At 36.9% G+C, this 14,077-nt stretch overlaps 1 protein-coding gene across 1 annotated transcript in view; it reads right to left on the bottom strand.

Moving 5' to 3' along the window:
• Nucleotides 1–14,077, bottom strand: part of LOC150096810 (CD109 antigen-like) — a 325,733-nt gene that overhangs the window by 274,632 nt on the left and 37,024 nt on the right. Inside the window, exon 2 of the mRNA XM_090408083.1 lies at nt 3,923–4,103. Within this exon, the coding sequence (XP_090264209.1) occupies nt 3,923–4,103 (181 nt within the window). The remainder of the gene's footprint in view (nt 1–3,922; nt 4,104–14,077) is intronic.

Here is a 14,077-nt window from a genome sequence, read left to right as displayed (position 1 = left end):
GCTTGCTAATAAACCTATTACTAGGTTCTTTTACTACTTTTCTAACTAATATTTGCATATGGCAATGTGTTCTACATCCTTAACCTTTCATGGGCAAGAGGTCTATAAAAAAAGAGTTGGTTGGAATCATGATCAGGGCAACTTAAGCTTGAGTGTGTGTGTGTTCTTCAACCCCTTGTTTGCAGGATGAAACACTTGAGTTTTCAGGAGGAAAACCTACCACCTCCATATGAGACCAGCTAACTTATCTTCAGCTGAAAATTCCTATAAAGATTATTCCTCCATTCCTAGAAGATTATATAAAGCAATATACAGCGAATGGCAAGTTTATTAGGCATTGCTTTGTCATCCATGGAATCCACCACATTAAAGATGTGTCTTTTGTCTGTTTCAAACTATTTAAAAGATGTAAACCCATGGGATGGCTATACCTGTGAATTTAACTCAGTGATGCAAATTTCATGGAAACTGTTGCCTTCTAGAGTGTTCACGATCAAAGTACCAAGATTGCTTCATGGTGTAACAACCAAAAAACATCCATTAGGTTTGAAGAGTGGAAAATCTCACCCCCAGATGTTTCAATGATGTAGAACTAGGCATGATAATAGCAATGTAAATAAATTAATGGATTCCCTATGCTGGTGACAACATTTCAGGCTGGTAGTGGTGTGGTGTGGTGTGTTCTTGACACACATTAGGTCTTGATATCGATGGAATGATGTTTGAAAGCTACAGTTCACAATTCGACATGACACCGCCAGCAAAATTGTGAGATCTGTAGGTCCAATCTGTGTCATCTATGTGAAAGTCTTTTAACAACCTTGTGAAGTCTACACCCTGGTGAGTTGAGGCTATTCTGAAGATTAAGAATATTCAGTTCTCATGGAAATTCTCGTGGAAAGGCTTAGATGTTGGTTATACATTCTTACTAAATAGCTTAAGGAAATTACAACGTACAATAGAATATACATTAAAATAAATTTTAATACACTTCCAATATTTCGGCAACATCACATTGACATTATCACAGGAATTTAAATACAAGACACGTGCACGCAAGAACAACACACAGTAAATGAGGAACAAAGCAGGAAGCTATTCTTTCTCCTAAAAGTCCTGATGGTGCCCCCTAGCGGGCAATGTTGGTATTCTTGGCCGATTGGGCTGAAGGTCTTCCGATGTAGGTTTCCCAGATTTGGGGCAGTCTCATGCAACCAAATTTGTTGAGGTTTGGATTGTTTTTTTCCTAAGAAACAATCCAAAAACCTCAACAAATTTGGTTGCATGAGACTGCCCCAAATCTGGGAAACCTACATCGGAAGACCTTCAGCCCAATCGGCCAAGAATACCAACATTGCCCGCTAGGGGGCACCATCAGGACTTTTAGGAGAAAGAATAGCTTCCTGCTTTGTTCCTCATTTACTGTGTGTTGTTCTTGCGTGCACGTGTCTTGTATTTAAATTCCTGTGATAATGTCAACGTGATGTTGCCGAAATATTGGAAGTGTATTAAAATTTATTTTAATGTATATTCTATTGTACGTTGTAATTTCCTTAAGCTATTTAGTAAGAAAGTAAGAATATTCAGGTTAAAGATTCAGTGTATACTGAAAGTATCTTTATGCTCATACATAGTGTGGGTGTGAATATCATGTAACACCTGACTTCCAAAGTGGGTCAACTATTAGGAATAACTGTATACAAGAAAAACAGTGAAGATATGAAAGTATACTTAGATCAAAGACAGAACTAAACAGTAAAATCCAAAATAAAAGGAGAAACTTAATGGTGGGTTGCCAGAAGACTGGATATCATATAACTCATATTTATGATAAATATAAAATATTTATGAACACATAAAAAAAAAAAAAAAAGCTTTTTTTTTTTTTTTTTTGCAATAACCATCCAATCAGCCATGACGTGTATGCATGTCAATGTTACCATGGACAAAGTGCACAAACAAGTATTTTCTGATCAACAGCATGAAAGATTAACTGCAGAATTTCATAAATATTATTATTATTATTATTATTTAGACCTCTAAGGAGTCAAAAAACTCATTGCAGGAGGCCCATCCTAGGAAACACAAAATCTATCATACCACTCCTTAAACTCATTGACCATTCTTGCTCTCACCACTCTATCAGGCAATGCATTCCATGGTTCAACCACCCTCCATGCAAAGAAACCACTCCTCACCCTCTTGCTCACAGTTTCCTTTCGTAACTTCCAGGGATGGCCCTTTTTCATCACTCCTTCCTGCTGTTAAACCAAGCGAAAAAACTTCCCAGTGTCAACCCTGTAACCACCTCTCAACAGTTTAAAAGTCTCAATCATATCACCTCTCCTTCTCTTCTTCTTCTTCTGATCCTGGATTTTAGGCTAGGTGGCCTGTTTCCGTCTCATGCCATCTCTTTCTTGGTCTTCCGATTCTCCTTTTTCCACTTATTTTATTATTATTACGGGCAACTCCAAGGAGTCCATGTCAGGAGACCCTAACATCACGTCAAGAACAACTATTCGACATTCACACAGTATCTATCATACTTCGCCTTGAACTCATTTACAGGCATGGCACCTACAACAGACTCTGGCAACTTATTCCACTCATTCACCACTCTCCAAATAAAAAACCTAGCTCTAACACCCTTGCTAACCACACTCTTGCCCAGCTTCCATGTATGGCCCCTAGTCCTCCAACCACCAGTCCTATTTTCAAAAATATCTTCTGAATTAATCTTAAAGAAACCCTTCAGTAATTTGAATGTCTCAATCATATCACCCCTTTTCTGCAATCCACAAATCTTCAACCTGTTCTCAAAAGGTTCATTCCATAGACCTGCTATCATCTTGATCACTTGTCTCTAGATCCTCTCCACCTCCTCCCCATCCATAAGAAACACTGGCACCCATATCTGGGCACAGTAGTTTAGATGGGGTCTTATTAAGGCTCGATACAGAGGAACAACAACCTGTTTGTCTCTGCTTGTTAAAGTATTTTTCAGCAACCAAGTGATTTGATTAGCTGATTTAGCCACTTTTGCAATGTGCCCCCTAAACTTCAAATCCCTATCCACCAACACTCCCAAATCTCTGGCCTCATCAATCTCCTGGAGTACAGTTCCACCAATGTGATATACTGCTGCTAATCTTTTCACCCTCAAAATGCATAACCTCACATTTTGCCACATTAAATTGATATCCATTCTCCTTAGCCTTCTGTTGTCCATTCGATTTAAATGTTCTATCTATTATTGTTTATGCTGTCTTATGTAGTAATTAAGTGGTTTTATATTCACGGATTAAAATTTCTCTATTTGTTTTATGGTCCTACTTGGTATATCCAGCTGTTTATCTGAGAAATTTCATTTCTGTTGTTTGAATTCGTTTTTCATCTTTCCTTTTTATGGTCCATGTTTCACTTCTATATAGTATAGTTGGTTTTGACAAGACATTATATAATCTGATTCTAGTGTATTTTTGTACTAGGGATGGCTTAAATACATTATTTATTATGCCATTTACTTTGACAAAGTTTGATATTTTAGTGTCTATGTCTTTTTCTTCTTCATATGATAAATCACATCCCAAGTATTTGAAAGTATTTACTTGTTCTAATATTTTATTATCTATCACTATTTTACTTCTTATTGGGTTTTTTCCTTTGAATATAATAAAAGTAATCTCTCAATTATCCAACCACTGCAGAAAACAATTTTCTGGTGAGATAACTAAAGGATTGGATAACTGAAGGTACAATTACATTGTGCTGTAATAGAAGTCAGTTGACACACAAATTGATTCAAAGGTTGATTAACTGAGGGTTTGTTTCCCCTGAAGGTTGATAATTGAGTAAGATCACTGTATTGCAATACTGTTAAAAAAAAAAAAAAAAATTGGCTAATTAAATTAATTTGACATACTTTTAAGAGGAGTGTTTCTGGAATTTTTGCATGACATTCCTGCATTGAAGATACTAATTCCACTGCATTTCTTTGTATAGAGGCTCGGACTGTTATAGGGAGTGATGACTTCAATATTATTACACTGATCCTATATACTTGACCTGGACGCACTACTTTGGATGCTAAAACAAAGTATGTTCTGAAAATAATAAAATAATAAAATATAAACTGAATAGCTAAAGAATTCTATGTGAATCTAAAAGAGTTGAAATTAAAATTTTAAATTACCAATCAGCTAAACTTGCTACAAACTTATTTAAGTAATAAGGAATTTAATGGTTGCAATCAGGTCCTGAAAAAGCTGAAAAATGGATAAAGGAGATAAAAAGGATAAACCTATTTGGATAAATAACCTGTATTAGCATTTCTATGGTAGAAAGAAATTTAAAACTGATTATAGTAATTATAAATTAAAGATGCAAAGAAATTATACTCTTGGTTTAATCCTTTATCCAAGTGTGAACAAACAAAGTGTGCCCATGACGTGACTTCACGGCTGGACTACTACTTGTATACAGAGGTTAATGACTTCACAACAATTGCCTTAGTATCCCGTAATGCAAAGCACATATCCTTATAGACAAGTATAATGCTATGCATTATGGGAAGGGCCACTACAGTGACTGCTTTTAATAATAATAAATAATAATTTGTGAGTTCAACAAATCTTCATCATCAGCCTGTAGAGTGAGATAGGCTGAGAGTCAGCAGATAGTAGGAGAGGAAATAAAGATAGAGTACATAGTGGTAGAGTAGGTTAAAGAGGCCTCAGTTGACCTGTTTTAGCTGTTTGCCCCCCAGGGGCGTTTCTAAAACGGTCGTTGATTTTTCACTTTACAAAAAGGAAAAATCCTGAAAAGGAAAACGTAACAAAACAAACAAAAAAAAGTACAGAGAAAAGCAAAAATTGAAAGATAAACTTAGAGGTGGAGGAAGGATCTGGCCCGAGTGATGCAGCTCACAAGGAACTGCACCGCCTCGCTGTAAGCCTTCGCCGCTCGGGTTCTCAGGTCCTCCCCCACCTGTGATAGCAGAAACCGGTGAAGCTGTGTACAGAAACCCCACAACGTGGTTACTGTGTCTTTCTTTTGTTGTGGGCAGTTATTATTCTTTTGGCCACCTCACTTCCCTTGGCCATGTCTAGTTTGCAGAGAGCTATGAAGAACGCCGAAGCTGCCTCCTTGTCTAAATCCTGGGCTACCTCTACCTGCTCAGGGGTAACTTTGCTGATGTCATCAACGAAAATGTCACCCCATTTTGCGCTGATGATGTCAGATCCATGTTCCCCTGTGAGGAGGAGTTCAGGTTCTCCTATTTTTTCATCGCTTCTTTGAATTTTTCCGCCATTCCTGGGATACCTCTGATGAGATGGCTGAGAGTCTCCCCTGCTTTCGCGTGAGGGACTTCTGGGTGGGCGGTCTCAGATACTTTTGCTGTTTTGGGCGTTACCAACTCTTCTTCCTGTGGGCTTAATGGCCATTTGGAGGTGTTGGTGTTCACCTCCATCTTTCCTATCTATATCTGTATTAGTATCTATATTGGTATTGATGGTTTCAATAACGACTGTTTCTTCTTGTTGGATTTTACTGCTTGTGGAAGTTTTTTCCCCTTACAGTTTTTCATAGACATGGAGGTATGGTTTTCTGTTATATCAGGAGCAGCCTCGAAAGGAGGAGAAGCTTCCTGTGCTGGGTCATTTCCATTGCTTGGTGCAGTTGCAGGTGTGATTGCACCACCCATCCTCTCAGCAAGGGTTCTGGATGGGCATGTGTCCACTTTGTGGTCAATGACCCCACATTTCAGGCAAGCTGACTCATATTTTTCTTGGTTGTGGCCTGCTTTGAGGCAGTTTTTACATTTCACTCTAGGACAGTCTGCCCCAAGGTGAGTGAAGGTACCACATCTAAAACATTGTTTTACACCAGGGCAGTTTATCATTTCTCTGGCAGATCCAATAATAATAAAGTTGGGAACGGGCGTTTTCATCTCGAGGGAGATGTGGACTTCGCCCGACTTCCATTTGGGGTTTTCTGTGTCATTTAGTACTTCCACCTTGTGTACAACACCCCATTTCCCGAATATTTCGTGGATAATCTTTACATCGGTTTCAATATATTCTAAACGGAATCTGGGGATTCTAAGTAGTTTGGTAATGCTCCCTACCAAAAATGGGACTATTGTTTTTCCATTACATTTGAATCCTCCAAGTAGTTTGTCTCTTGTTTGTTCACTCCTTACTACTACTTGGAAGCGGCCACCACCAAAGGGAGTAAAACCAAAAATCTGGTCAGCGCCGATGCTTTTCGATGAGGGCTTCAGCCAAACATCGAGGTCGCAGGTCGGCTTCAACTTCGATTCCAAGGGTCCGCGTACGTGGCAAAGCCATAGCTGGTGAGGGGGGGGGGGGTGCCTAAGCTATTCCCACCACCGAGTGTTTTATTCTTGCCCCAGTCTGGGGTTTATTCTGTATCTGCTGCTGTAGTTTATTATCAAGTGCCTCTATGAGACGCTTTGTCGATAATAACTGAGCTAACAGATACTACAATTTGCACTTAGCTAAACAATTTGCTAATCACCTACACACTTGATCTTAGCCCATAAATACCACTAAAGTTCACAAATTTTTATACATTTGACCTTTATTGAGATCTCATCAGTGGAAGCAAGACCCAGAAATGATACAAAGGTCGAAGTAATGCAGAAGTCATGCAGTAGTCAAAAGGTGTAACACCTTATTACTAAATTACTCTGGATTAGAGATATATGTTGAAAGTTTTTTCACTCGCTTATACTATAAATTAAAGATGCCAAGAAATTATATTCTTGGTTTAATCCTTTATCCAGGTGTAAGCAGACAAAGGTTGTGCATGAAGTGACTTCACAACTGGATAACTTGTATATAGAGGTTAATAATGTTGCATCAATTGTCTTAGTATTCCATCATCCAAAGCACATATCCTTATGGACATGTATAATGCTATACATTATGGGAAGGGCTACTACCTAGACAGGTTTTGATTTTTTACTGAGGTCTCATATAATTAGCAACCAGTCTGGGTAGTGGCACTTTCCATAATGCACAGCATTATACATGCCCATAAGGATATGTGCTTTGCATTATGGGATACTAAGGCAATTAATGTGAAATCATTAACCTCTATATACAAGTAGCCCATCCTGTGAAGTCACTTCACGTGCAAACTTTTAATCTTTTCTTTTTTACCATATTCTTTTTATTTTAACTTTCATTTTGAGGAAAGGTACACCACAACCCAGAATTTTATTTACCACTACATATACACTGTCGAACAGTGATTAACCAAACTGTATTAAATAAAAAACATTCATTATGGACAGTTTATAATAAACTATTTAAAAGGAATTAAAGGAGGATTTCTTGCTTCCATCTTGTTATTAATGATCTATTTTGAGCTCATGTTTCCCACCAATAATAAATTTCCAATGAGAGGTGATCATTATGAAAGATTTTGACTTTGGTCTTTTATTATCTCGGAAAGAGTACATGAAAGTAAAAACAACAAGTTCTTGAGTTGCTTAGGGATCATTACCTAACAAAAAAAAAAAAAAAAAAAAAAAAAAAAAAAGGAAGTCAGTGCTGATGACATCGGAGATGATCTAGGGTGCAACAATTATTTGCTGATGGCTCTTATAGATTAAAAAAAAAAAAGCAAGCATATTAAGAAAACACCTCTTTCTATCCTTCCCCAGCTAGATTACAAATTTTGACCTGAAGGTAAATTGTAAAGCAGTAGGCACTTAACAATAGGAGATATCAGCAACTGGCAGAAGTGGTTGCTGATATCTCCTATTGTTAAGTTCTGGAACTGCTACAGATTTCTTACCCATCAGTATCAGAGTTAGATATGCTAAGCACTACAATTTAGGGCCACAGAATATTAGGAGCCTCAAAATTTATTTTGAGGCTCCTAACATTTTGAGCCTCAACATTTGATCTCTTATTTTACTTATTCAGAGTACTGGTGGATACATAAAAAAAAATTGATGGTTTTGAAAATGAATAGTATAAAAGAAAGAAAAAAAAAAATCAGCTAATGCCTATGTTGTTCCTGTACAGGGAGTAGGGCGTTAGCTGATAGTATAAAAGAAAGAAAAAAAAAAAAAACATCAGCTAGTAGAGCAAATAAAATGCAAAACAAAATAGTTATTTCACTATTTTATTAATGCATTTTATAATTTTTCATCCTTAACATTACATTTTTTTATTTCTATTATAATAAATATTTAGAGATATGATTTTTATAATTTAAGTGGAAATTCAAATATTTTATTTTATTATTATTTTTTTTCGTTTGTTTTGTTTTTTTCTGATTTCTTCAGGTCCACTGATAAGAAAACTGACTACTTGACATACTTTATAAAGTAAATATATCAAAATCTTGATTTTAAAAGTTCCAATTACTCTCATGGTTTCAAATTCCATATTTTGAAACACAGATAAATAACATGGATTTTGCAGATATCATCATCATTATAGCATGAACCCTGCAAAACACTTATTTAAAAATAAAATAAAATTGGATTTTTCTTATTATTTTTCTATTTATTATTACGTTAATTATGATGTGCATAATTAACGTAAATCCTGTGTTTAAGCGTGTTCGCCTTACGCAAATTCGACATAAACCTTTATTTAGTCATTTTTTCATTCTATTTTACCTGCTCAGCTCGAAGTCGTGCGCTTAGATATATTCAAGAAAATGTGGTCAGATTTGTAGAAAGACAGACCAAGACAAAATAGCAGTCCACCAAAGATCGATGCTATGAGATAAAGAAAATTTGATTCTTCAAATATCACATATTGCTTCGTGTTCACTGTAAGATTTCATTTTTTAAATAAAACTGAATTCCTTTTGTGAGTCTTTATTAAATTTATGTCTTCTTTTAGAAGCCATATAGTGCTTCGCGAAAATTAATCAAAATTACAATTTTAGATGATATGGTATTGAAGCCGTGCGCTTCGTAGAAACATAATCATTAATCAAAAGTGATAAACATTATCCAGTCTGATTGTTTGATTAAAAAAAAAACTTTTTTTGCTATGCTATTGAACTCCTTGGAGATGTCAGGTTATAATAATAATAATAATACATGCAAAAACCTGAACAAAACTAGCGTCTTTTGGGACACGGGCTGTATAGTAACTTTAGCTTTCGTACTGAATTGACTTACACGAAATGCTGTTTTGTTTCCTTTATTGTGTCATCATATAATAGTATTTCATAAATGATAAAGGCTCCTTTGTGGGCATTTAATTATGAAGTACTATTATTAGGGAATTATTATCAGGTTATTATTGCATTCGAATCGGCCGCAGTTTACAGACACAAAAATACTGTTAATGGGCAGTAGATGGCGTTGGGTGTAAAGCAGATAATGTGGGTTTATAGATATTATTACTATTATTACGGGCAACTCCAGGGAGTCATTGGACTCATCGAGGGAGGCCCCAAATCATATTCATCACAACTATTTGACATTCATACAGTATCTATCATACCTCGCCTTAAACTCATTCACTGTCACAGCATCCACCACAGACTCAGGGAGCGCATTCCACTCATTCACTACTCTAAAAGTAAAGAACCCAGCTCTAACACCTTTACTAACCACACTTTTGCCCAGTTTCCATGGATGTCCCCTAGTCCTCCCACAACCAGCCCTGTTCTCAAAAATATCTTCTGAATTAATTTTATAGAAACCCTTCAGTAATTTGAATGTCTCAATCATATCTCCCCTCCTCCGCCTATCAACCAATTTTTGCAACCCACAAATCCTCAACCTGTTCTCATACGGTTCATTCCACAGACCTGCTATCATCTTGGTCACTCGCCTCTGGATCCTCTCCACCTCCTCCCCATCAAGAAGAAACCTAGGTGACCAAATCTGAGCACAGTAGTCTAGATGGGGTCTTATCAAGGCTCGATACAGAGGAACAATAACCTGCTTGTCTCTGCTTGTCATCGTATTCTTCAGCAACCAAGTGATTTGATGAGCTGTTTTGGTCACTTTTGCAATGTGTCCCCTAAATTTCAATTCCTTATCTACCAACACTCCTAAATCTCGTGCCTCATCAATTTCCTGGAGCACGGTTCCACCAATGCAGTAAACTGCCGCCAATCTTTTCACCCCAAAATGCATAACCTCACATTTTGCCACATTAAACTGACATCCATTCTCCTTAGCCCAGACCTCCAATCTATCCAAATCATCCTGCAAAATTTTGACGTCATCTGCATTCACTATTGCCCTACCCAACTTCGCATCATCCGCAAACAAATGAACTGTTCCTCTCAGATCATTTCCTATATCATTTATGAACAAATTAAACAGCAGTGGTCCAAGAACAGATCCTTGTGGCACACCATAGTCACAGGCCGTCTTGTGGACTCTACTCCCAAGTAAACCACTCTCTGATATCTCTCCGTCAACCACCCTCCTATCCATCTCACCAACCCTATGTCCATTCCCATATGCTGCAATTTACTGATTAGAATTCCATGTGGAATCCTGTCAAAGGCCTTGGCAAGGTCCAGTAGAATCACGGTAAACCCATTACCCTTATCCAGTTCAGCCGTCACTGTGTTATAATACGTGAGCAAGTTACTGAGGCATGACCTACCCTTCACAAAACCATGCTGTCCCCGATACAGTATCCCATTTTCTTCTATCCAATCTTGTATTTTCCTCTTGACTATTTTCTCTAAGACCTTGACAATGATTCCTGATATGCTAATCGGTCGGTAATTTACTACAGCAGTCTTGGAACCACCTTTATGCAGTGGAACTATTTTCCCCTCTTTCCACCCGCTCGGGACTAACCCAGACCCGAGACTCAAATTAAACAAAATGGTCAAGGGTACTGACAATTCTTTAGCTGCTTCTCGTACAACACGAGCTGGTATACCATCCAATCCCATATAAAAATAATCCCATGTAAAAAATACATTTTACATCGTAACCCGGTACACATACCATCCATCAGCCATTTTCATCCGTCGAAGACGGGTTGAGTCTCCTGCTTAGAGACATTAGGCAGTTTAATGCAGCAGGCTTGCTGTTCCTCTGCTGCATCCCTGAAGTCTTTATGTCTATAGCAATATATGTGTGTACGGGGTGAGTTTGGCTGTTCTTAGCGACGGGAGGAAAAAACCTCTACTACCATTTGAGACCAGCAAAATTCAACATTTGAATGAAAATGCCTGACAAGGGTCTCTCACGTCGTAGACGGACAGGGGTTGTCTATGCCAACTGAGCTACAGAGGTTCAGCCTTTCTTCAACCACTTCCTGAGTTAGTAGATCTCTGGCAGAGGTAAGCGGGTTTTTAACTCCAGGAAAGCATGTTTTGTCCCATAAACTTACGAAAAACGACCGGAGCACCTACATTATTTCAGACAGCTACGTATGAAGAGATGGCAGAACTTGTTTGCCCGTCTCTTCATCGGTTGCAGCTTATAATTAGTGATATTCTTGGGCTAGCTATTTCTGATTGGCTACCGATAGAGACTGAACTGTCCACTCAGTCTCCAAAAGCTTGATAGGGTTAAGAGCCTACTCCCTATAAGGAAATAAAAGGCCTTAGCTGATTTGATTTCGATTTTTTTTATTTGATATTTATATATAATCACCTGAAATAAAGGTTTCACAATATGTATCTACATATAATAAAATAAAAATCTAAACAGGTTGATAACAAATATTACTTTATTAACATTGACATACAGCATAGGGGAAAAACCTCAAAATAAAATACAAAAACTCAAATTAGGTAATGTTTCATTTAATCTGATGGATATGCTTGCCAAAAAACGTAGAAAGGTTTATTTTCGTTCACTAGAATAAACATTTTTGTTCATTTTTGTTGACGCCTATCCTTTCAGAAGACTGCTATGCAAATGTCCCTGTATAGTGATAAACATGCCCTCCTAAACAGACACCATACTGCAGATGAAAAAAAAGCAAGTAGCTTCGGTATATCATTGAATACAGTATACTAATTACATGTATGTACTATATGTTGTGAGATTTAGTGTAAATCTGAGCCAACTGGAATGAAAACGCATAATGAAAAACAGCTCCTCTCCCACAGGGACTATATATCTGCATAAAGGCAAGCAAAAGAGATTCATTTAGCTAAAAACACAGTATTTAACTAAATACATTTGTCCTATCTTTTAAATTACAAAAAAAAAAAAAAAAAGATTGTCCTATCAACCTATTTCAAATTTTCAAGTGCTGAAAATAAAATTCGTGATAACAGCTGTTTATAATGCAAGCTGAAATTGAACTGATTTATATATATATATATATATATATATATATATATATATATATATATATATATATATATATATATATATAATATTCATCAAGCTTGATTTGCTTCCTCGGTCTTAAGAAAAGGCTGGTTATATTCCACTAATTCGAGCCCTACCTATGAGTTGTGGAAATATTTTCTGAAAATGAAAGCTGTTCCGAACAAAGCGGCCTTTTGCAGCTGCCCAATTTTTAATCCATCTAACTCCAGTGCTTCTAGATGTTTTTTCAATGTTTTAGGGATGGCGCCTAAAGCACCTATTATTATGGGAAAAACTTTCGTTTTCTTTTGCCAGATTCGTACAACTTCGATTTGCAAATCGCGATGCTTTGTAATTTTTTCATTTTCTTTGTCGTCAATCCGACTATCTCCTGGTACTGATATTTCGATAAACTTAACACCCTTGTTTTCACTTTTTTCAACCACTGTGATATCGGGTTTATTACATTCCAAGCTTTTGTCAGTATGTATATATATATATATATATACATATATATACATATATATATATATAGAGAGAGAGAGAGAGTATTTTAGCTTTTTCATTCTCAACCACTTTCTGGTGAATTTTATACTTCCAATAGTCTTTAGATACTTCAAACCCATACTTTTTGCATAAATGCCAGTGGATTATCTTAGCTACGTTATCACTCACTCACACACACACACACACACACACACACACACACACACACACACACACACACACACACATATATATAATTAATATTCAACTGACTAGAATCCGAGAATGTATAACACAAAAAACTTTAATAAATCACGACTAGTTTCATCGGTGTCCCGACTTCTTCAGGTGTAAGAAATAAACACAAAACTATTAAAACTAACAAGGTAAAAAACATGGAATTTCCAGCTTAATAAAAAGCAGAATAGTAACAGTCATATTTGAATTGGTGACCGCGTGCTATTGTTAGCATGAGTTGAATGTGAGTGACAGCTAATTTTAGAGCGCCAGTACTGGATTACTGCGCTATAGGAATCAGGCAAACTGTAGCTCAGATTGTTGTTCATATGTGAAGGGTCCAGAACTAATTCTTTGGATTCTACAATTTGTCTTTCAAATTCATCATTGCATATATATAAATTGGTTGTCCGGTCCCAGTCAACTTGGTGTTGACGTTCTTCGAGGTTAGAGTTGGCGGAGAAAAGAACATGACTGGAAAGTGCGCTCGCTCGTGTTCTACTGTAGGAGATGTCACGTCTATGTTCCTCAAGACGTAGTGAAATAGATTTATCTGTCTGACCAAAATAAGGTCGGCCACAGTCGCACATAACTTTATAAACACCAGGAAAATGCAGTTGGTTGTGTTTTGCTTTTGGTCGACTCAGAAAAGAAAGAAGTTTTGGCAGAGTTGTATAGTCGGTCTTTATGTTGAATTTTTTCATAATCCTAGATAGTTTTGGGGTAAGAGAGCTAATAAATGGTAACTGGATGTGAGTGATAGGATTGGATTCATCTTCTTGTCGAGGTTGTTGACATGGTCTGAAACGTTTAGTGATGTTACTAGATGAATATTCATTATTTAGGAAGGTGTTTTTCAGGGAGTTAAGTTCTGTTTGAAGGTCTTCCGTGGAAGTAAGGCATCTTGTACGATTGGCAATTGGGAAGATGATGCCAAGTTTTTGAGGAGGGAAATGATGAGAAGAGGTATGCAAATATCTATCAGTGTGGGTGGTTTTTCGAAAAATTGAAAATTTAAGACAGTCAGGTAATCTACTGATCTTTAGATACAAG

Source organism: Typopeltis vanoorti, chromosome 18 (genome assembly GCF_054136105.1).
Source record: "Typopeltis vanoorti isolate ZY-2024b chromosome 18, IOZ_Tvanoo_1.0, whole genome shotgun sequence".
NCBI classification, from domain to species: Eukaryota; Metazoa; Arthropoda; class Arachnida; order Uropygi; family Thelyphonidae; genus Typopeltis; species Typopeltis vanoorti.
This window is presented reverse-complemented; position numbering and strand designations above follow the sequence as displayed.